Raw genomic sequence first — 25,165 nt, 5'->3', positions numbered from 1 at the left:
CAGCTGAGGTAGTAATGTCGTGCTTAATGCAGGTGGGCTTCGGCCCACACTGCATGCCCCAGTCAGACTGGGGTTCTTTACAAGTGGACACATGTAGGTTAAACTCCCTGTGGACCCACTGCCTGGGTGGGTGCCAGGAAGCCACCGGCGGTACATAGAAATATCCCATTGCATTGCCCAACACAGCTGAGGTAGTAATGTCGTGCGTAATACAGGTGGGCTTCGGCCCACACTGCATGCCCCAGTCAGACTGGGGTTCTTTAGAAGTGTACAGATGTATTAAAAACTCAGTGTGCACCTACAGCATGGGTGGCTCCCTGGAACCCACCGGCGGTACACAGAAATATCCCATTGCATTGCCCAACACAGCTGAGGTAACGTCAGCTGTAATGCAGGTGGGCTAAAAATTAATTTGATTACACTGTAGGCGAGGGCCCACAAAAATTGCTGTATCAACAGTACTAATGTACATCCCAAAAATTGGCCATGGCCAGCCAAGAGGGCAGGTGAAACCCATTAATCGCTTTGGTTAATGTGGCTTAAGTGGTAACTAGGCCTGGAGGCAGCCCAGTGTAACGAAAAATTGGTTCAAGTTAAAGTTCCAATGCTTTTAAGCGCATTGAAACTTATAAAAATTGTTCTGAAAAATTATTTGCGTGAGCCTTGTGGCCCTAAGAAAAATTGCCCGTTCAGCGTGATTACGTGAGGTTTCAGGAGGAGGAGCAGGAGGAGGAGGAGGAGGAATATTAGACACAGATTGATGAAGCAGAAATGTCCCCGTTTTGGATGGTGAGAGAGAACGTAGCTTCCATCCGCGGGTGCAGCCTACGTATTGCTTACGTATCGCTGCTGTCCGCTGGTGGAGAACAGAAGTCTGGGGAAATCCAGCCTTTGTTCATCTTGATGAGTGTTAGCCTGTCGGCACTGTCGGTTGACAAGCGGCTACGCTTATCTGTGATGATTCCCCCAGCCGCACTAAACACCCTCTCCGACAACACGCTAGCCGCAGGACAAGCAAGCACCTCCAGGGCATACAGCGCTAGTTCAGGCCACATGTCCAGCTTCGACACCCAGTAGTTGTAGGGGGCAGAGGCGTCACCAAGGATGGTCGTGCGATCCGCTACGTACTCCCTCACCATCCTTTTACAGTGCTCCCGCCGACTCAGCCGTGACTGGGGAGCGGTGACACAGTCTTGGTGGGGAGCCATAAAGCTGGCCAGGCCCTTAAAGACTGTTGCACTGCCTGGGATGTACATGCTGCTCGATCTACGCACATCCCCTGCTACCTTGCCCTCGGTACTGCGCCTTCTGCCACTAGCGCTGTCGGCTGGGAATTTTACCATCAGCTTGTCCGCAAGGGTCCTGTGGTATAGCAACACTCTCGAACCCCTTTCCTCTTCGGGAATCAGAGTGGGCAGGTTCTCCTTATACCGTGGATCGAGCAGTGTGTACACCCAGTAATCCGTAGTGGCCAGAATGCGTGCAACGCGAGGGTCACGAGAAAGGCATCCTAACATGAAGTCAGCCATGTGTGCCAGGGTACCTGTACGCAACACATGGCTGTCTTCACTAGGAAGATCACTTTCAGGATCCTCCTCCTCCTCCTCCTCCTCCTCCTCAGGCCATACACGCTGAAAGGATGACAGGCAATCAGCCGGTGTACCGTCAGCAGCGGCCCAAGCTGTCTCTTCCCCCTCCTCCTCATCCTCCTCATGCTCCTCCTCCTCCTCCTGTACGCGCTGAGAAATAGACAGGAGGGTGCCCTGACTATCCAGCGGCATACTGTCTTCCCCCGCCCCCGTTTCCGAGCGCAAAGCAGCTGCCTTTATGGTTTGCAGGGAATTTCTCAAGATGCATAGCAGAGGAATGGTGACGCTAATGATTGTAGCATCGCCGCTCACCACCTGGGTAGACTCCTCAAAATTACCAAGGACATGGCAGATGTCTGCCAACCAGGCCCACTCTTCTGAAAGGAATTGAGGAGGCTGACTCCCACTGCGCCGCCCATGTTGGAGTTGGTATTCGACTATAGCTCTCCGTTGTTCATAGAGCCTGGCCAACATGTGGAGCGTAGAGTTCCACCGTGTGGGCACGTCGCACAGCAGTCGGTGCACTGGCAGCTTAAAGTGATGTTGCAGGGTGCGCAGGGTGGCAGCGTCCGTGTGGGACTTGCGGAAATGTGCGCAGAGCCGGCGCGCCTTTACGAGCAGGTCTGACAAGCGTGGGTAGCTTTTCAGAAAGCGCTGAACCACCAAATTAAAGACGTGGGCCAGGCATGGCACGTGCGTGAGGCTGCCAAGCTGCAGAGCCGCCACCAGGTTACGCCCGTTGTCACACACGACCATGCCCGGTTGGAGGCTCAGCGGCGCAAGCCAGCGGTCGGTCTGCTGTGTCAGACCCTGCAGCAGTTCGTGGGCCGTGTGCCTCTTATCGCCTAAGCTGAGTAGTTTCAGCACGGCCTGCTGACGCTTGCCCACCGCTGTGCTGCCACACCGCGCGACACCGACTGCTGGCGACATGCTGCTGCTAACACATCTTGATTGCGAGACAGAGGAGGAGGAGGAGGAGGAGGAGGAGGGTGCTTTAGTGGAGGAAGCATACACCTCCGCAGATACCACCACCGAGCTGGGGCCCGCAATTCTGGGGGTGGGTAGGACGTGAGCGGTCCCAGGCTCTGACTCTGTCCCAGCCTCCACTAAATTCACCCAATGTGCCGTCAGGGAGATGTAGTGGCCCTGCCCGCCTGTGCTTGTCCACGTGTCCGTAGTTAAGTGGACCGTGGCAGTAACCGCGTTGGTGAGGGCGCGCACAATGTTGCGGGAGACGTGGTCGTGCAGGGCTGGGACGGCACATCGGGAAAAGTAGTGGCGACTGGGAACTGAGTAGCGCGGGGCCGCCGCCTCCATGATACTTTTGAAGGACTCAGTTTCCACAACCCTATACGGCAGCATCTCAAGGCTGATGAATTTTGCTATGCGGACGGTTAACGTTTGAGCGTGCGGGTGCGTGGCGGCGTACTTGCGCTTGCGCTCGAACACTTGCGCAAGCGACGGCTGAACGGTGCGCTGAACTACACTGCTGGATGGGGCCGAGGACAGCGGAGATGAGGGTGTGGGTGCAGGCCATGAGGCGGTAGTGCCTGTGTCCTGAGAGGGGGGTTGCATCTCAGTGGCAGGTTGGGGCACAGGGGGAGAGGCAGGGGTGCAAACCGGAGGCGGTGAACGGCCTTCGTCCCACCTTGTGGGGTGCTTGGCCATCATATGTCTGCGCATGGTGGTGGTGGTGAGGCTGTTGGTGTTGGCTCCCCGGCTGAGCTTTGCGCAACAAAGGTTGCACACCACTGTTCGTCGGTCGTCAGGCGTCTCTGTGAAAAACTGCCAGACCTTAGAGCACCTCGGCCTCTGCAGGGTGGCATGGCGCGAGGGGGCGCTTTGGGAAACACTTGGTGGATTATTCGGTCTGGCCCTGCCTCTACCCCTGGACACCGCACTGCCTCTTGCAACCTGCCCTGCTGATGCCCTTGACTCCCCCTCTGAAGACCTGTCCTCCTGAGTAAGCGTTGCACACCAGGTGGGGTCAGTCACCTCATCGTCCTGCTGCTCTTCCTCCGAATCCTCTGTGCGCTGCTCCCTCGGACTTACTGCCCTTACTACTACCTCACTGCAAGACAACTGTGTCTGATCGTCATCATCCTCCTCACCCACAGAAAGTTGTTGAGACAGTTGGCGGAAGTCCCCAGCCTCTTCCCTCGGACCCCGGGAACTTTCGAATGGTTGGGCATCAGTGACGATAAACTCCTCTGGTGGGAGAGGAACCGCTGCTGCCCAATCTAAGCAGGGGCCCGAGAACAGTTCCTGGGAGTGTTCCCGCTCCTGAGCAGGTGTCATTGTAGTGGAGTGAGGAGGCTGGGAGGAAGGAGGAGCAGCAGACAGAGGATTCGGATTTGCAGCAGTGGACGGCGCAGAACTGCGTGTTGACGATAGGTTGCTCGAAGCACTTTCTGCCATCCAGGACAGGACCTGCTCACACTGCTCATTTTCTAATAACCGTCTCCCGCGTGGACCCATTAATTGGGCGATGAATGTGGGGATGCCAGAAACGTGCCTCTCTCCTAATCGCGCAGCAGTCGGCTGCGACACACCGGGATCAGGAGCTCGGGCTGTGCCCACACCCTGACTTGGCCCTCCGCGTCCTCGGCCGCGTCCACGTCCTCTAGGCCTACCCCTACCCCTCAGCATGCTGTATTACCAGTGATTTGATTTAACATGCAGGAAATAAATTGGCGCAAGACTGCAGGCCAAATATAATTTTTGCCCTTTTGGGAAAACGAAAGGCCCCACTGCCTCTAGTGAATGAATAATCTAAGTTTAATAACTGTGCTGTGTCCCTGCTAATGTGTCACAGAACGTGAGGGTAGCAGAGTTATTATAACTCTGGCAGAGCAGGTATTTTTTTTCCCAATTAAGGAAAGCAAATGGCGAAGCCAGCAGTAAAGCGTAGCTGGGTGCGTATGATTTAGCAATGTTTTTCACGCAGCTCACACGTGTCCACAGGCGTTAGGACGGACAGAGGCTGGACAAATAGATTTGTTTTCAGTTTTTTCCCACCAAAAGGCAGCACTGCGTATATTCAATGAACATGAGAAGTTTAATAACTGTGCTGTGTCCCTGCTTATGTGTCACAGAACGTGAGGGTAGCAGAGTTATTATAACTCTGGCAGAGCAGGTATTTTTTTTCCCAATTAAGGAAAGCAAATGGCGAAGCCAGCAGTAAAGCGTAGCTGGGTGCGTATGATTTAGCAATGTTTTTCACGCAGCTCACACGTGTCCACAGGCGTTAGGACGGACAGAGGCTGGACAAATAGATTTGTTTTCAGTTTTTTCCCACCAAAAGGCAGCACTGCGTATATTCAATGAACATGAGAAGTGTAATAACTGTGCTGTGTCCCTGCTTATGTGTCACAGAACGTGAGGGTAGCAGAGTTATTATAACTCTGGCAGAGCAGGTATTTTTTTTCCCAATTAAGGAAAGCAAATGGCGAAGCCAGCAGTAAAGCGTAGCTGGGTGCGTATGATTTAGCAATGTTTTTCACGCAGCTCACACGTGTCCACAGGCGTTAGGACGGACAGAGGCTGGACAAATAGATTTGTTTTCAGTTTTTTCCCACCAAAAGGCAGCACTGCGTATATTCAATGAACATGAGAAGTTTAATAACTGTGCTGTGTCCCTGCTTATGTGTCACAGAACGTGAGGGTAGCAGAGTTATTATAACTCTGGCAGAGCAGGTATTTTTTTTCCCAATTAAGGAAAGCAAATGGCGAAGCCAGCAGTAAAGCGTAGCTGGGTGCGTCTGATTTAGCAATGTTTTTCACGCAGCTCACACGTGTCCACCGCCCGTAAGGACGGACACAGGCTGGACAAATAGATTTGTTTCCACTTGTTTTTCCACCAAAAGGCAGCACTGCGTATATTCTATGAATAATAACTGTGTTGTGGCCCTGCCTATACAATTCTTTCCCTGCAGTATCAATGGAGGGTGGAATGCTCTGCAGAGGCGATTTTGAGAAGCCCAAAAAAAATGCAGCACAGCTAACAGCAGCCTGGACAGTACTGCACACGGATAAATATGGCCCTAGAAAGGACCGTTGAGGTTCTTGAAGGCTACACTCACTCCTAACACTCTCCCTGCCTATGCAGCACTTCTGTCCCTAATGCCGGGTGCAACGCTCTGCAGAGCCGATTTTGAGAAAAAAAAAAATGCCACTGCTAACAGCAGCCAACACACAGCTATCAGTGGCCCTAATAAGGACCTTTGGGGGGTCTTGAAGCCTACACTAACTACCAATTCTTTCCCTACAGCAGCTCCGGTATAAACAGCACTGTCCCTCATCTAACTCACACGGCATCTGAGGCGAGCCGCGGGAGGGGCCGACTTTTATATTAGGCGAACACCTGATCTCGCCAGCCACTCACAGCAGGGGGGTGGTATAGGGCTTAAACGTTGCAGGGGGAAGTTGTAATGCCTTCCCTGTCTTTCAATTGGCCAGAAAAGCGCGCTAACGTCTCAGGGAAGGAAGTGAAAATAACCAGAACACCGCATGGTGTTCGTTACGAATAACGAACATCCCGAACACCCTAATATTCGCACGAATATCAAGCTCGGACGAACGCGTTCGCTCATCTCTAATGGGCACAGTTAGACACGATGGTTATCGCTCAAAAGAGGGCTTTTGAGCGATTTAATTGTTGTGTCTAAATGGGCATTTAGACAGGCAGATCATGGTTGACAATTGCTCAGTGCTTCACATTCTACATGTAACACTGTGCAGGGAGTGTTTAAATGTAATGAGAAGTAAACAACCCAATTATGCCGTCTGAAAGTGGACAACGAACAAAAAGCGAACGAGAAGTGCGTGATGGCTCGGATTTAGATGTGACTATTATATTGCGCACTTTCGGTTGTTATAACAATTTTCCAATGATAATTTTTACATCTTAAACGGGCCTTTAGTGACAGATTAGCATCAGGCTCTGTGGTAAGTGTGAAAAATCCAACATTCTTAAAAATCTGTTTAAGTTCAGCCTCACATGGGTGAGCTGGATTCCGCATGCAGGAGGTCTGCAGTATGATTCTGCCTACAAGTCCGGTCAGCGACCCTCCGTACCTGTGATTTCTGTATTGCAGATGACCGCAGCAGCTTGCTTTTGGTCACGCGCAGTACAGTTTATGTTTGTTTTTTGTTTTTTTACTATTTGTATTTCCCGCACCGTCGCTTAGTGATGATGCGGGTATCTGCATCCCATATGCAATGTTAAATTATGTACGAGCTGTGGGTTGGACGGTCTCCATAGATCTCAATGGAGGCTGTCTGCGCGGAGTCCACAGCAAAATAGAGCATGCTATGATTTTTCCTCCACTCGTGCAATACACAATTCGTATCCACAAGTGTAAGCACAAAACACTATTTCACGTGCCTTTTAATACCTGTGATTTGCTACGCATTCTCTGCGCGAACTCCTATTGCGAATTCCGCAATAGGAATCCATCTGTGTAAAGCCAGCCTAACAAACACGTGTTTTATAAAAATTGGTAATTTTCTGATGACACATTCCCTTTAAACAGAGTTAGATGTGGACTTGCAGGAATACTACTTTTGTTTTTTTTAAACTTTGTCTTTATTGAACAGGTCAAGACAAACACTTGGCATTACAGTAAATTTGTTAGGTATCTTCTCTTTACATGGATGTGCTGTCATAGCCTGTCTTTTTTTATATTATTTATGTTAAACATAACAAACAAAACATTAAAATAAGTAAATTACATACATTAATTCAAAAAATATCTATGGTCATAATGGGTCAAGAGTTTGGTCTGCTGACCTGTATCTTGAAGATCTTCAAAATCGTGGAGTCCCCACCTGGCTACGGCACGACCTAGGTGTATCACCCTAGATGGGTATGTCCCCTGTTATCATTTGTTCCTGGAACCAACAAGTGTAATAGAAGCAGTCTCTCAGTTTGTCTTTTACCCTTTGTGGTAGTAATTGAATAAAGCTCCCCCAGGTTTCAAAGAAGGCTTGTACCATCTTTTCCTTAAAAAGTGATGTCTCCGTCCAGTCCATCTGGAACAGGAACGCTAGTTTGTCCAGGAACAGCCTGAATGGGGGCCCTGTTGGTTGGATCCATGTTTGTAAGATGGCTTTCAGACCTGCCGCTGCTATGAAGTGTAATAGTTTCTTAACGCTTCTTGAGCACCGATATGTTTCAGGGTCTAAGTACCCAAATATTGCCCATGTTGGCTCTTGTGGGCAGAAATTCGTCAAGTGTGTTTTTGTATATTCGCTTATTCGTGTCCAGAAAGCCTGTATTACGGTGCATGTCCACAAGCTGTGATATAGGTTTGCATGAGGTGCCTGACATTTGAAGCATTTTGAATTGGCATAAATTCCTATATGAAATCCCCTGCTTGGGGTTATGTATGACCTGTGGGCAATTTGTAGCCTCATCTCCAGAAACCTTGCCGATGGTAGGTATCTGTGTGCTAAGGTCAGTGATTACTACATTTTAGTAGGTGGCACTGTAAAGGGATAGTTCCATCTCTAATTTGCATGCAAAGAAACAGAGGGGATATATCCATAAATGATGGACGGTGAGCCCATTCCTCAGTGTGAATAGCAGCCGCTATGTTAAGTCAATGGATAGGGGCGGGGAAGAGCGAGGAGAGAAATCTCCTGCAGCCTACCTGCCCCACTGCTGGCCGCTCTGTGAGTGAGCCAGAGATACTAGCTACTGTGCAGCAGCACAAGAGTATGTGCAGGGACGAGTTTCGGGCGTCATTTGCCCGATACTCATCCCGTCTAAATGGGCCTTAATGCAGACCTAAGCATGGCTAGAGTGAAATAGATACAAATCTATTCCTATATATATTAGAGCCTAGCCCCTAACATAAGACAAGCGAGAAACCCAAAGACGTTCTTTAAAAAAAAAAAAAAAAAACCCACACACACACTAAAAAACCACAGGGTACAAACACCACCAGATGGGATGAGTCTCCCTTGTTCTATGATTTGATGCCACTGAATACTCGTCGTTTGAGCCATGCAAGTTGTGGATGGCTGGAGGAAGCCTGGAGATTGTGGCAGTCCAGGGGCAATTGCTCTATATGCCCCTCCACAAAGCAATTTAAAAAAAAAGGTTTAAAAAAAGGGGGTTACTCCCCCTTTAAAATAAAGCAAAACTTCCAATTTCTAATATTGCAGCATCATTAGAAGAGGAGCAGCTGACATCAGTCACACATATGATGGACATGTTTCTGAAAGGTCTAAACGCTAGAAATTTGTAACTATGATCATGGGAAAAAAAGAACACTACAATCACAGTCTCACCACCCTGGAATGGCTGATAACAGTGAAACAATAGACTGTATACACCTGTCCTAAAGTCAGCATCTATCTGGCCTCAAATGCCAGATAACAATGAACAATTGATTTCATTCAACTGCACAGCAAATGGAGAGAAGACAGACTTTAGTGTTAGGGTCCATTTACATCAGACGACCTGTTGGGTGCAGATGTCCAACAGGACGTCCCAGCGATCGTTCCTGTACTTTTATACAGGAAAGATCATTAATAGTGAATGGAGGCGGAGCGGGTCGGGGGATTGATCTGGCCAACCGCCTCCATTTACAGTAATTCATAGATAAGAGATGGCCTGTTTACACGGGCTGATTCATTGTTGAGTTTTAGACATGCATAAACTGAATGATGAACTAATTATTGTTCGCCACTCGGTCTGCGCATGCTTTTACACAAAATAACGATGGTTTAGATTCTCGCTGATCGGTGCTCTCTCCGATTTGTTGGCCCATGTAAAAGGGCCTTTAGTGTCTTTTTAATTCATATTCCATCCATTGCAGGTGCTACAGTACGCATACGAGAAGCAAAGAAAAGAATAATAACAATTCACTTAGAATAAGTGTTTCCAGATAGAGCTGCATACATCCTACGGGCAGGAAGACATTGCCACAGGTGGGAACATTCAGGACAAGATAAAACACACAACTTGAGCGTGACAGCGCCAACGCAACTCATTGGGATGTCGCCCTGTGGCTTTGTCCTCTCTGTTTACCTACAAACCACAATGTTACTAAATACTTTCCAACGTTCTACGCTCACGTCCTCTGAATAGAATCATTGATACGGCGTCCAATGGCATCAATTACCAGTGTCAGCAGGTAAACATGGCAAGACGCGTCTGCCATCACCTAGAGACAGAGTAGGTAAGAATACTCTGCAGACACACGGGGCACATTTATCTACAGTCATGACAATGGACAACGGAAACACAAATACATAAAACAAAACGCCACAGGCCATGATACAATTGCTGCAAATAACGACTACCAGAAGCATTTGGCTGCAGTCGTAAATATACACCAACATTTTGCGGTAAAAAGGGAGCCAACAGTAAGGCCGGGCTCACACGAGTGTAAGTTTACTGCATATTATACACGCGGTGTATGCGCGTGTGATACACGGTAATTAGCAGGCAATCAAGTACATCGCCTTACGCTGGTTTGCTTACCCTTGTGTGTAAGAATTGCATAAGTACACAAGCACAAAAAATAATGTGGCATGTTCTATTTTGCCATGTATTCTGCTGCGCAGAATCACCGCTGCCCATACGCAATGTAACTGCATATGGGCGACGTATATGCGCGCAGTTGCGAAGTAACAACGTGAAACATTTAAGCAACAGAAAAAACAAGAACAGGAGGACTGCACATGACGGTATTCGTGAGATACGTGGTCATGCGCAATACAACATCACTGTCATAAGCGACCATAGGCCGGCTCACCGCCAGCTCCACAGCATGCGTCACTCGCACAGCATTTTACGCATACGGCTGTGTCAGCCCAGCCTAATTTGGTGTAACCATCACAAATTCTTTAGCCATGTCTGTTAAGGTGTTTTGTCACAAAACATGAGTAAAAATGTGATTGTTCTCAGCAAGAGAAACTACGTAATCTTGGAGCTATGACACCTTTTAATGGCTAACAAAAATATATGATGTTATAGCGAGCTTTCAGGCCTCTCGGGTTCTTCTTCAGGCTGAAAGCCTGAGGTTGACCGCATACAAGCACATAGGAACCTGCACCCTATCAGCAATAGTATCAGAGACCGCTACCCTATACCTGCCCGAGGCTGAGAAGTAAGCATGTGCCCCCTCTCCTGTGGCACAATCAAGCCCGGGATCACATGGCCATATGCTAATACGCTGCGTAAAAATCGCAATGTTTTCCCAGTGCAGGGCACTGCTTATCCCTCCGTATTGTCACGTTTTTACTCGTCTATGCCTGTGCAGCATATTTTACATTTGCTGTCCGGCACGGGCTTCCTGGTTTCTTATTTTTTTTCAATTTCCTTCTCATGTCTCATGTCTGTAAAAAAAACCCACATATACACAATGTAATAGTGTATGCAGTATGCACCCATAGGGAACAATAGGGGTCTTACACGCAGAATATCGAGTAAACTACAACATGCTGTTTTTTGTTTTATGTGCATAACGTGTGCAATAAATATACGTAGGTGTGAGTGGAATAATGAAAATCAATGTGCTTTCATTGACGCCATTTACCGCACTTTATGCGCACGTACATTGCGTGCATAATACATAATGCCAATACATTTGTGTGAGCCCGGCCAAACAACGAAGATATTGGTTATAAACTAGACTTTATTGGGCCATTTACGCTGGGTGATTATCGCTCACTATTCGTTCACACTTTAAGCCAACTTCTCAATCAGCTTACAAACCATTGCTGGATTGCGGACTTGTCGTTCCATGTAAACGCTCCCCACTCTACATGGAAGGTGAAACGCTGAGCGAGAAGCCCGTGATCCAGCGGTGAAGTCTGTCAGTGTATACGCTCTGCACGAGCGCTAATAACCTTAGCAGTGACGTCAGCGCTCGTGTAGTCGCCTACCGGACTGTCGGTCCATGTAAAAGGGCCTAAGTGCTATTGTGCTGATAAGTGGCCTCCATTGTGTGATATTACAGCCCTGACACAGCACTCCGCAGGGGAAGCCACAGCGTACAATGATCTCTGCACACCGGACCGGAAGCAGCAGCCGCATAATGTTCCTGTTATTGCTTTCTAACAAAATACCTATTAACAATATGGAAATGTCCAATTCTCTAAGTAAACAGTCACATAACTGCTGCGTGGAACAGTACGAAAATAGTTCCTGTCAATACAAAATACATGAATGGAATTAGATCACGTAATGTGGTGCCAAAACTGCATTCAGTTTCACAAAATCTCCTTAAGGCGACATGTTCTTTACAATTTATGACACAGAAATGGTTAACCGCTCACAATGTCGCATCCTTTAATAACTGGCTCACACAAACGATCCAGATTCCGCATACAGGTTCCTGCAGCGGAATCCAGCCTGTGACCCTGCATACCTGCCATTTCTTTACTGCGAATGACTGCAGACACTCGCCGTAGGTGATGTCGTGGGTACCTGCAGCCTACCCGCAATGTCAATTGTGGAGGGGCTGTGGGTTGGACAGCCTCCATTGACTTCAATGGAGGCTGTCCACGCGGAGTTCGCAGCAAAACAGAGCATGCTGCGATTTTTCCTCCGCTCGTATAATACACCATTGTTTCCGCCAGTGTGAAGGAAAAAGTGATTTTTACGCACTTTTCAATGCCTCCTATTTGCTGCGGATCCTCTGTGCGGACGCCGACCACAGATTCCGCAGTAGAAATCCGGTCACGTGAAACCGGCCTGAGAAAAGCATTGGACCAGAGCAAAGTATCAAAGGTCAGAGCCCCTTCACATGAGCATATGCACACAAACACTCACGTAAGCGCAATGCATTTCCTGCTGTGAATGAGGCACTTTAGCATTCATTTTTGTGGATATTACTATACTTTTTGTAGGTCAGTTCACATGGTGCGAGACACCCCCCACTGTGATTATAAAGGCTATTTAGCCTAAGGATTTCTACCCGCAGAATTGCATAGCATATTGCGCTGATGTTGAGTGTACATTTGCGCACCTCCCAACGACTCCTATGGGGACATTTGCTGCGCAAATGCGCACAAATAAAAAGAATGCTGCAATTTTTTTTCACACATACAAAAGAGAATAATAAGAATTAACATATTGAAATCAATGTGCTCTATTCTCGGTGTATTGCTGGTGCAAATGTGTTGGTGTGAAGCTGCCCTCATTGTACAGCATGGGTCAAAGCATTTATGTCACAGAGCTATTATATATACTGCACTCTACCACTATACTGCTTGCTTGTGACTGAATAGGTAAAAGAAATTACAACCACTTTTTGTTGCACTACATGACCCAGCATCAGGGGGCAGCATTGAGCACAAGAGGTGGCTCCTCCTAGGATGACAGAAATTTGAGCTCTGTCTTCGGTCCTGATGGGAGTAAAGAGTATAAAGGGATTTGTCAAAACTTATTCCATAAGAGGTCGACTCGTTACCATATGACTTTATGAGAAGTGTAAAGTGATGGTCATAAATAGTTAATGTATAGTTATTCTTTACGGAAAGTTATGGTTGGCAGACATTGCATGTTGGTAATTAGAACTGAATTCTATTTAGCTTCTCCATGGACTCAAGTCCCTACAAGTGGTCCACAGGGCTTGCAATCAATACAGTAAGATATACAACCCATCTTTGAAAACAAGTCGAATTACAACGAAGCTGAGGTGCAGAATATTTTTAAAAAACGGGGAATGAAGGGTTAAAGGCACAGAAGCCATTACACTGATACCAGCACATGAGAGGTTAACTACACTGAGGATTTCCTGCCTATATCTGTACAGGAAATGATCATTATACCTGATAGTAGGTCTTGATGTGTCGCACCAGTATAGTCAGATTCTGAATCCGCAGGTTGATGTCGTTATTGACATGTTTGTTGATTCGCTGATTGGATGGCCGTGGATCACTGTGCAGAAAGAGAGAGACCGAGATCACCGAATCAGATTTGCATGTTTAGATGACAACACGCAGTGACATAGCTAAAAGGGGGTACAGAAATTACCCTCACCCCCTAGTATCTGTGAGCCCCCTAAACCACAGAAGAGAACAGCAGGACTATAAATGGCTCATTTGCGGAGTGGACTACACATAGCAGCACTATTTTGTACTGATTTATGTTTGTGCTCCAGTCACATCCAGAGCTGCATTCACAATGCTGTTGGTTTCCATCTTTACTTTGGTGGCTGCGCTCAATAGCAAGTGTTGGAAATGTCTGCAGCTCTGCAGGGTTAGATTCAGATTACTTCTACAGTGGAAGGAATCCACAGGTATGATAACAATGTATCATGGAATTGCTAGCTATGCAATTTCCCTATTCTGAAAGAGGATGGCTGGAGGCTTCTAGTAGAGGCTTTCCAGTTTATGAATGGGCGTCTGCTGATTCTTGGGTCACATAGCTGTGAAGGTCTTGGCGACTGACAGTAAATGCTATAACAAGCTGTTTATAGGGCGCAGCTTCTCATGTGTCGCCACATGTCACTATAAAACTCAGCTGTCCACGGATTGTGTCAGACACCTCGACAGCTTCCTCAACTATTTCCCTTCATCAAAGGAGGGCCAAAGAGGACAGCTGCTGAGTCCAGAGACCAGAGGACAAAGGGCATAAAACCTCCATAGAGTGCAATACTGACAATGTAAGCTTCCATGTCCTGATCTCAACTAATGTCAGACCAGAACACTGCTGTTCCCCCCTGGTCTGGAGCATACACAGCTTGAGACACCACTAACTGTCACTTACTTATAGCACCAACAGGGGTATGGCAGGTATCACATAGGAGCATTGCAATTGCACATCTCGCATGCAATGCCAATAGCCCATTGATTTGTATTGGGTCGCTCACACCGGTGTTTTTTTCATGCGCGTATTGCTCACGCAATAAATAGGAAGGGAGAAAAATAAAGCATGTTCTATCTTGGCGCGTATTAGATGCGCATACACACCAAAATAGTGCATGAAGATTGGTGGCACGCAGCAAGTATACATGGAATTATGTATTTACTGTGTACGGCACATTGGCAGACACAGTCATGTGAGCCTAACGTGAAGCTCCTGGGTCCAAATGCAAAGGGTGTAACACAGTGCCCACCTGTCTTTATGTGACAATGATACTTTTCAGTCCTTTGAGGCACAAGGCTAAACTGGTACAATGCCCCTGTATAGCACTGCTGTCCTCTTAGCCGTATTTACACAAGTGAGTGTGATAAGAGTCTGAAAAACTTGACAATATCTTGCTCATAAACATCTGAGTTTTACCGCGATTACGATGCATTTTGTAAGAAACGCATTGCATCACTGTACATGAAAAAAAGAAAAATAATCGCATGTAGTTTCAACAGGAAAAATTAAAAGTTGCATCACGCTTGCATGAAAATAGCATCTGCAGGCGAGGGTGATTTTTTTTTTTTGTGCTCATATAAAATAATGGGCAGTATTAAAAAAATTAATTAATTAATTAAAAAAAAAATTTCGCAGCATGTCCTATTTTTTATCTCGGACTCCTGCTCTGAGAGAAAAATCTCCCATGTGTATATAATAATGGGTCTTGTGCAAGTTCCATCCATATCACAATCAAGACAAAACTTGTGCGAGAAAATCACCCATGTAAATACGGCCTTATGTGACACAGGGACCTTTGGATCTTCACAAGCATTTTGGGTCTGGGTGCAAGCACAAGCTCTGCACCCCTATAATCCCCACTGGGATCGTTACGCAATTATTTGTCAATACATTCTGCATACGCTGATTTTTGCTGCATAAACAGCAGTTCTCTTACATACTCCTGAGGGCCCTTTTACATGCCATGACTATCGTGCAAATAATCAGTGGTTTGCACGATAATAGTTAGGTGTAATCATGTGCAGCGCGAACGATCAGCAATAAACCATTTGATGGATCTTTCACGCGAGTCTAAGAATCATTGTTCGTCTGCTACAAATCCTTTAGTGTACACAGGCGGCACAATGATTTGCTGAATAGAAAGCCCTGGCAGAAGGGTTGACTAGACGCGCGGTTATGGTCACACGAATGATCAAAACTACCTAATTATTGCTCAATGTAAAAGCATGACAATATGCTCAACACTGAAGTTGAAAACTTGAGACTCTTTGCAGTAATCCAGGTACGGCGTTTGCCTCCCTCGCTTCCTTCCATATGTGGATTACATCACGGGAACAAGTAGCTTCATTTGTTCACATCTAACAAGGTTCACAAGGAATGTAGAACTCATCTCTGAGCCTCAGACCAGTGATCCGCAGGCCAAGGGTTAAGCGACAAGACAGTAACCAGCTCCTCATTACTTCTCATCTATCAGAGACATAAGTATTACCATAAATCACCTTCTATCCATATCACAAGGAAAGACTCAGACCTGCCCTAAGCATCAATTCTGAACATCTCCAAATCCATATATCTCAATGATGAACGCTTTTGTCATCTCCGACTTCTTTACCCTCCAGGAAACCATCAACAAGTATGTTAACTGCTGCCTTTGATATTGTATATTTACTACATTTCTGACTCTTTTACCCTAATAGCCCTCATCGCTCAATCTATGAACATCAAAATAGTCGCAATACAAGAATACCTAATAAGATCAATAGATATCATGCAGGAGGACCCGCTATGAGCCAGAGAAGCATGCTGATCTGTAGGAGTGGCTCCTGTTCTGAGGGACCCTTGCCCATCCATGCATTAAATCGACTGTCATTCAATGGGTTTGAGCAAGCTTGCAAGGGATGGGTCACCTTAAAATGAGCTCACACAGGAACCAACTATGGAAGTTAGTTATCACCACCCTCCACACTACTGGCATTTCTGAACACAGGTGTACAATGAAGACTGACAGTTCAGAGAGGGGTGAAAAAGTACAGTTATTATAGCGGGGCAAAACTAGCTGTAAACTCAGAACTGTATCACCTGCATCTGAACATTTATTTTTGTACCAGTGAAGCAGAAATATGAGCATGCTGCCTTCACACATGACTTGTCCTGAGCTGAAAAGGAAGTGGTCGAGAGGCAGATATGCAGCTTTCGTGATGAAAATTCAAATTCATCTATGGACTTTGAATGTATTTTATACTATACGGTATTTAGTCATATGTAAATGACTCATACAACACTGTGCTTGGTGCCTGTGTACGTCTTGGTATGCCTCAGTTAGGTAAATAAAAAAAAAAATTAAAAAATCATCAATACTTAGAGAGAAGAATGATTTAAAAAAAAAAAAAAAGGCAGCTTTCAAAATTCACAGATAAAGCAGCCCCAAAAACCTAGTGGACCGATTTGGCTTTGCTATATATATAAATCAAAAATAAATAGTGTTTTGTACATGAACATCCCCGAATACAGAAACCTCACCCATATACTCACATCTGGAGCATTATCTTGTTGAGGAACACGCCATCTGCAAGGTCCATGTATATCGCCAATTTACTGTCATTACCACACGGTCCAACAGTTTTCACCTATAAAACAGAAAACCAAAAATGAATGTTGTGAGAGGGTTTAGGGGAAATTCAATAGGTAACAGAAGAGATTACTGCCGGACCTTGGGCATTGCACATTCCTCTGTGAGTATGTAATGCCCCAGACTCTGCAGGTTACTTCCAAGATGATTAATTAGATTTATCAGTGAAAGATACAACTGCTTGTATGGACAGTGCATCCTAAAACACTGTCCTGCTGTATTGCATTCTGAAAGATGTAGTGTTTATACTAGTTATTGTAATGTAGTCTAATAGCTAGAAAGCAGCTACATAGTCTAGTATGCAATACAATACATCAGAGTGCTTTTCTGTGTCTGGCAGCTCTGGGTGTGACTGGAGTTATTGAACTGTTATCCAGATTTAACCTTTAGGATTAAAGTAATTTTCCAAAGCCATAATACAACCCATCTATTATCTAAACTGGTATACGTATGCAAGTGAGTAATATATTTGAAATTGGCCCGATGTCTAGTTTTGCCTGCAAGTGCTGATAAAAGGTCCTTTCTTCTTATGTGGACATAACATCCATAGCCATTGGTATCCCTACTGGCACACACAAACTATATACTGTATATAGCTGTGGGATGTAACTCAGGATCAGAGCAGGATAACTAATGTAACGCAGTGACTCCACCAGCAGAACAGTGAGTGCAGCTCTGGAGTATAATACAGGATGTACACCATGTTGATAAAAGTATTGGGAACCCCACCAGCCCTGTGCTATCAGGTACAGGGCTATGCAAATCTGATGTTTGAACATTAGTTATAAAAGAGAGTATTGTACCACCATATCCCAGGACAGAAATCATGAAGTGTAGAGTTGTCAGACTCCCAACAGGGTCTGGTGGTGGGATGTCTCCTGAGCACCCAGTCAGTACGGGACATCGCAGCACTTCTGGACCTTCCAAAGTCCACTGTTGGCAAGGTTGTTCTTAAATGGAAACCATCTGGTGTGTTTTCGGTGCAGCCACGTTCAGGGAGCCCACGTAAACTGATAGAACGTGGACAATGAAGACTTGTATAAGCTGTGAAGGCATCATGTACATCGTCTGTCCTCGCTCAGAAAGTCTCACAGCCCATAGGAACATCCATTAGCACCAGAACCATCCGTAGGGAGCAGCATGCAAAGAGTTACCAAGGATGAGCGGCTGCACAGAAGCCCAACAACGCAGCAGTGAATGTACAGAGGAGTCTTCAATGGTGTTTGGAGAGTCGTTCTTGGACTGAAAATGCGTGGAAGAAAGTGTTGTTCACAGGACACCATCTTCTGATCGGATGGCCGTACTTGAGTGTGGCGGTTGTCTGAAGAGTGGTTTCTATGCGATTTCATCGCCCAAAGATGGAAATTAGAAGGAGGTTCTGTTATGATGTGGGGTGTTTCTGCTGGGGAGGACTAGGGGTACTGGTTATAGTGAAGTTCACCCTCAATACCAATGGGTACAGACACATTCTGGATAATGTGGCATCACCTACCCTGTGGCAATACCAAATGACCGAGCACCATGTCTTACAGCACGCAGTGTTGAGGCTTGGCTTGAGGAGCAGAACGTCTGCAAACTTCATGGGCCAGCCCAAAGTCTGGATCTGAATCTCATTGAGCATCTTTTAGATGAAGTAGAACGTTGTATCCTTGCAAACCCAACATGCCCATCATCCCTCACATCACTATCTGAAGCTCTCCTTGAGGAATGGAGGCAAATCCTCCCACACATCTATTGGAATCATGCCTAGGATGGTTACTGTAGTCATTGAGAGCTAAGGTGGGCCAACACCGTATTGAAAGTAATTTCATTACTTTCAATATGTGTTCCAATACTTTTCTGAACCTAGTGTAGTAACTCAAAATCAGCACAGGATACATAATGTTCTTTATTTACAAAAAAGTAGATTATATTTGTATGCAAACTGTATAATGGTGACAGATACTGGCTCACATACTGAAATAAGCCACAGCATGTCTCTTGCCTGCAAGAATTAGCATTGCCAAATAGATGGGAAGTTCCTAAACGCCTTAGAACAAGTGTCCTGACATTCATAATACAGTATCCCTCGCTCTGCAGTCAGGACACAACACTCATGGGCTCTGCTCTGTAGACAAAAGCCTTGCAACTGAGAAGGATGTTATTGTTAATGTGACCCAGAGCAGAGACAAAAGCAGCAGCCACAGATCCCCCCTCCCCCATGAGACTCCTCAGCGGTCTCTTTCTCTAGAGAACCGTTAACCTCACAGCACCTGTCTCATCATGACAGCGAGGACCTGTCTGATAACACCGGAGAGACATGACCCTTAATAGACACCTACCCCTCGGTACTTGTGACGATAGATTTACACCCTTTGTGGTCGTGATATCAAAACTGCCCAGACATTGGCCTAGTTGGTGAATCCGGCAAGAGACGGACATAACGTTGGTGACAAACGTCCCCAGATCAGAGGAGCCGCATTCTTTAGACTTGCAATCAATTTCCCGGATACCGAAGTTTCGTTCAAACCCAAAACACAACATTTCCAGACTAGATTAGTTTTGTGCCGGATTATCAAACAGTACATCTTTTTTTTTTTTAATTTACTGTTCCAAAACATGTAAGCAGATCTTTATCTCAGGCCTATGAGGGGTTACTCTGTAGACTACTGCTCCTTATAGGCCAATAAGAACATCCCCCCATCCTTGAGACCTAGATCTGAAATAAGATCTGAAAAAGGTGAAAGACAATCCAGTGATTTTGTTGTGTGTAATGAAGTGTTTCATATTACAGATCACACAATCACTGCACCCAGCTGTAGATGCAGAAGGTGGGTAGAGCATTTTAAGTATGGTAATCTACAGAGGGTGAAGGTATCTTTACATGGGGCGATTAGCGCTAGAAACAGTAAATTCAGGCTAAAATCATACCATGTACAAGCAGTTACCAACAGGACACTGAGTAACAAATCACCCACTTGACAGAGTCACTTGGTTTTCGCAGAATCGAAAACCAAGCGACTGCCAGGCCGTGTAAATAGAAGACGCTCAATGTATGTGTGACTCGTGTTCGCTGTGAATGGAGGCGGGCGAGCTGGAACGATCCCCGGCCGCTCCACCTCCACTCACTGGAATGACTATTACTCTTGTGTAACACACAGGGTTGACAGTCGCTGTTATGGCCGTAGGGCGCTAATACGCCCAACAGTCATACTATGTAAAGGTACCTTGGGCCAGAATACATGCAAACTAATTATATAACAGTTCTGATCAATACAAGATGGGTAGAGTCAAAGTAGACCCTTGTTATAGTAGCATCCACTGATTGCTGATCCATTATGGAGGCATAAAAGTCATCGTCGGCTCGTTCACTAATCGTTCGGTTTAAACACTGATCATTCAGTTGTTCTCAGTCACTTATACAGTGAATGTGAATGACTGAAATGATTTCTCATTTTAACGAGCCAACAATGTATCTGCCAGTATAAACAGGCTGCCTGAGTGAACTCAGACATTGTTTGCTTACGATGAAACGAGAAATCGCCAGGTCTAAATGGACCCCAAGGCCGGTCTCACATGACCGGATTTGAATCGCGGATTCTTCAATCCTACGATCCGCTGTTCAGTCAAATGCATTGGATTACAGAATTCGCTCACATTAGCGGGTTGGAATTGCATAATCTGCTTGAGGAAAATAGAATGCAGTATGTTCTATTTGACCACAGAATCCGCAACCATAGAGCCCATTGATCTCTATGGTCACAGATATACCTGCAGCTCATACGCGACGGGGCAGAAAATATAAACAAACATACAAAATAAAAAAGTACTGCACATGACCGCCTGCGCAAGTACATGGTCATTTGATCAGTACATTATGAGGCTGTACGCAGGATCACGGCTGGGCTCACAGCTGGAATCTGCATAGGACCATGTGAGTCTGGCCTGAGGCTCATATTAGATGTCTGATGTTACAGTTTTTATTTCCATTGTGTGGCTCTGCCCTCAAAGCCAAACATTGGAAATTCCAGGAGTGCCAGTTCCTACATATGCTGGGCATGAACAGTGCTGTATGGACCATGTTGACTATAATGGGGTCTGTCTGGCATGCCCAGCATTTTCTGTTAAGAAGTATTGAGCATGCTGCACTAAATTGTGCAAGATGTTAGGCCAGATCTGCATCGGAACTCCAAATGTAGCCTCTAGAGCAGTTATGAACATGACTTAACACTGAAGTGTGTGAAGTTCTAGGAGGAAACAATGCAACAAGTTACAACTCAGCTATATGTACAAGATGCCAAGAATAGATATTAAGTGGAAAAATGTTTCCTGTCACAATCAGCCGCACCCCTAATAAATATTAATCCTAAGGTGATATAAATTCCTCCCCTCAGGCTGTTTAAATGTTGCAGTAGTAACATTCTGTATACACACACTTGACTAGTGTATGGTCTGAGATCCAGAAGTCCAGTGATTGACTGCAGTGGTCACGTTTATGTGAAATGTTACCGCTGCAGCGGCCCTGGAAATGCAGTGGTCTAGAACAAGTGAGTATATCTTATATTATGCCATTCCCTGCAGCCAAAAAAAAAATAATCATAAACTTGGACAACTCCTTAAAGGATATGTACATGTATTGTAGAAATTCTCCATAAGTAGATCTAAACAAAATCCACAATGAAATAAGCACGACTTTGTTGTGGATTGCACTCACTGCATTGCAATAAATGAAATTTGCAGTGAAAAGCTTTATTGCCATTTTCATTTTCAAATCCACAGCACGACTAGAATCCACTGCAGATTTTTTTCAGCTGTGAGTGAATGGGGTTTGTTAAAAGCCCATTCACTAACATTGTACTGTACTTTGTTTTGGACCTTCAGTGTACAATCCTCAGCAAACATTCCGCAATAAATATGCAGTGTGCGAACAAACCCCATGTTGTTTCTATTGAAATGCTTATTAGCTGTATAGGTTTCTGGGACAACCAATATGACCCTTGTAACAGCTCCAAGTGGGGTTGTTACTTTATGTTACGTTTACCCATTTATGAAACAATTCATCCTCATCCTGTAGAGCTGAAATAAGTAGATGAATTTACACCCAGCACCATAGGAAAGTTATGAGACAACCCCTTTGATAGCAAGAGACCTCTTCCTTGATAGGGCTCATTTAAATGGTCAAATTTTACACGTTCCAACATTCTTTGCAAAATACGTAAAAAGGCCTCCTTGCCTAAGAAGTTATCTAATGGGCAAGGAGTTTATTGAACTTGTTAGTGTACATTGGAGCTCATAGGGATAAGAAGTGCCTGAGGCAGTCACTACTTAACAGTTACTGTCTCTCAGTTTTGAGAGTTTACAGTGCTATGAAACTTTATACTAAGTTTGCAGGAAGTGGCCATCTTGTCCTTACAGGGATATTATCACCTGCTTGTGACCCCCAGATCTCCAAGAATGCTGCTATTCACTTATAACAAGGCAGGTGGGGGCAGGGCTAGGGGATAGGGGCTAGTTGGTGTATTCAGCAAAAGACAGTTCAATGCTGAGAATTCAGAGCAGCAAACAGCAAATAAAATGTAGCAGCAGGTGGTCTGGGGGTGGCCTTGTACAGCAGTGGAGTTTTGCATATAGAGAACTTCCCGCTGAAGCAAACACTGATACACCAAAGCAAAAATAAAGAGGATAGAAAGTTATTAAATGTAAACACTAACAACAAACTTGAAAGCAAACACCTAAACTCCAGCAGATCATACGATGGGCAATAGTTACAATGTTTCCATGTAGTCAGAATGTAACTATGTTTAGGAGATCCCCCAGGCATGCAGGACACTCACCCATGTGACCAGTGGACTCTCCAGGAACAGGTCCAGGAGCTGAGAGATTGTAATATCCATTATTTCCTAGGAGTTTGAGCCCTAATTGCAGAGAAGTAGAGGAGAATAGTCCATGCTGTTGTCTGTGCCCCTGGAGGGAGCTGAGTGCTAGCAACTGAACAATGAGAGTCTCATCTCTGCAGGGGGCAGAGGCACAACCCTCACCCTCCTCCTCCTGCTCCTGCTCAGTGCTGCTCTGCTCTTAGGTACTCTATGCAGTCTGTCAGAACCCTCATGCAGGGTACAGGGTGTCTTGTAGCAGGCAACTCACACCCAAAAAGTGTGCAACTAACTACAGATAGCAACTGTACTGGCAGTATGGAGAGGTGGATGGCACTAGGGCTGTCAGTCAATGAGTAAAGTGGGTGGGTATACTTTGCCTTGACAAATAGGAGGATGAATTCAGTTTGAAGGGGTTGGCTAGGGGTTTGAACAATACTGGTTTCTGGGTGAGCTGCACCTGTGCCCTGCCTGAGTGAATCCTAGTGGAAGGAGGTCCCGGGCAATCTGAGCTGCTCCTGCAAAATTGTTTCCTAGCATTCTTGCGATTTCTCAAACCACTTTTATGTGATTAGTGTGGTTCAACTTTTTTCTGCCACTTGCGTCAATGGAGATGATGCATGATGTGACACAACCTGGTCAATCTTTGCAGACTTTTTTACATGCCAGTGTCCTGCGACAATTGTACAATATTTACAGTCGACCGCCACCGTGATGTAGACGAATGGTGGTGGCCATATTGTGCCATACTTGGCATTTTCATGGAGCACACATATTACAGGACATAAGTCTTCGTTTAGACACCAGTAGCTTGGTAGTCACACATGACTCACCATAGGACCTCTGAGTTATAAACATATGCACTTACTAAGCTAGGACATCCACATGTATTACAGACATATCCCATTCTCAGAACAGTGCAAATCTGGGTAATGTAATATCAGTGTGGAGATTTTCAAACTGAGAAATAGCTATGAAAAAATTGAAATTTTATGCTTTATTGGTTGAGTGTGGCTGTTGAATGCATGTGAATGCTGAATGTCACTTACAAGATATAAAAGATTGGGGACCCCTGGACTAGATAATCCACGTGAAGAAAAGGACTGATAGCCGAAGGCTCTCACACATGGCTGTAAGGTTTAGCCATATGGATTCTGTGAGAACAAAACAGCATCACATGCCATATCATAAAATACAGTTTTCCATGGAAGCATTATACAGAGTGCATACAAGTATCTAATAAGGCATTGTATATGATGACAGCCTTTATTCATATGAACATGGAGAAGGGACACCCCCTCTACAGTCCTCTATGATCCAGAGTTGCTATGCAAGAGCAGACAGAATGTCCTTGCAGTACATGTTCTGCCATTTATTTCAATGGTCGTCATGTAATGAATGCTACCTTTCCACTGCATCAGTGTCGCTAGAACTACCTTCCCCAGGGGTATCAACAGTTCACCAACTTCCATTCAGAAAGTGGTGATCTTCATGAGACAACTCATTTAAAAAATTGCCATTCAAGCCATTATGTGAATATAATCCAGCTCTGAATTATCTTTGTCTGAAGTGTTTCATTAAAGTGGACCTCCAGGCCTAGACAACCAAAGATGGCAGCACAAGCTTCTCTTGCTAACTGATACACAACGTGCATTCGGGTACATTCACACAGGGCGGAAATGCTGCGAAATTTCCATAGCAGAAAATTCCACAGCATTCCTGAATCCAAAACAGAGTCAAAATCCAGACGAGCCTGGCGCATATACACCAAGCCCGCAATGCCGTTGGGCAGGGGGAGACAGTATAGTTCTGCTAAACTGTTCTCCCCCTTGCCAGATCTCTCCAAGGGGAAGAGGCAGGACAGGGCGAGAACTAGTGTGCTAAGCTCCCGCCCCCTCTCCACCCCATCGCAGCGAGTAATGTGAGGGGCTGGAGCTTAGCTCCGCCCCCTCCCATTGCAAACAGCCGGCAAGGGGCAGAGAGGAGCAGGGAAGGGGATAGGAGTTCAGCAGTCATGTTGTTAAAATCCCTCCCACCCCCCTTCTCTGACAGCTATCATAGGCTCCCATAGGAGCATCGATGTGTATTTTTGTGGGCGCACAAGAAGTACAGTAAGAAACGCAGTTACAAATGTGTACGTCCATGTGAATCTGGCCCTAGTATGCATCATAAGTGTAAGACACTACAGCTGCTTTCATTTAACTCGGCTTCCCATGTGAGCTGTGCTGCCAGTCTGAGTAGCATGTAGTGTTTTCGACTACCCCTG

The 25,165-nt window shown here is 45.7% G+C and overlaps 1 protein-coding gene across 2 annotated transcripts in view; it reads right to left on the bottom strand.

The window, feature by feature from the left end:
• Nucleotides 1–23,176, bottom strand: part of CCDC88C (coiled-coil domain containing 88C) — a 108,795-nt gene extending 85,619 nt beyond the window's left edge. For both annotated transcript variants that reach the window (XM_066607552.1, XM_066607554.1), the window contains exons 1-3: nt 22,861–23,176; nt 16,951–17,045; nt 13,380–13,488 (exon numbers count right to left, since the gene is read on the bottom strand). In XM_066607552.1, coding sequence (XP_066463649.1) covers nt 13,380–13,488; nt 16,951–17,045; nt 22,861–22,920 — 264 coding nt within the window. In that variant the 5' untranslated portion in view covers nt 22,921–23,176. The remainder of the gene's footprint in view (nt 1–13,379; nt 13,489–16,950; nt 17,046–22,860) is intronic.
• Nucleotides 23,177–25,165: the final 1,989 nt, after the last annotated feature.

The sequence above is a fragment of the Eleutherodactylus coqui genome, chromosome 6 (genome assembly GCF_035609145.1).
Source record: "Eleutherodactylus coqui strain aEleCoq1 chromosome 6, aEleCoq1.hap1, whole genome shotgun sequence".
Classification (NCBI taxonomy): domain Eukaryota; kingdom Metazoa; phylum Chordata; class Amphibia; order Anura; family Eleutherodactylidae; genus Eleutherodactylus; species Eleutherodactylus coqui.
Note: the sequence above shows the minus strand (reverse complement) of the source record. Positions and strands in the feature narration are given on the sequence as shown.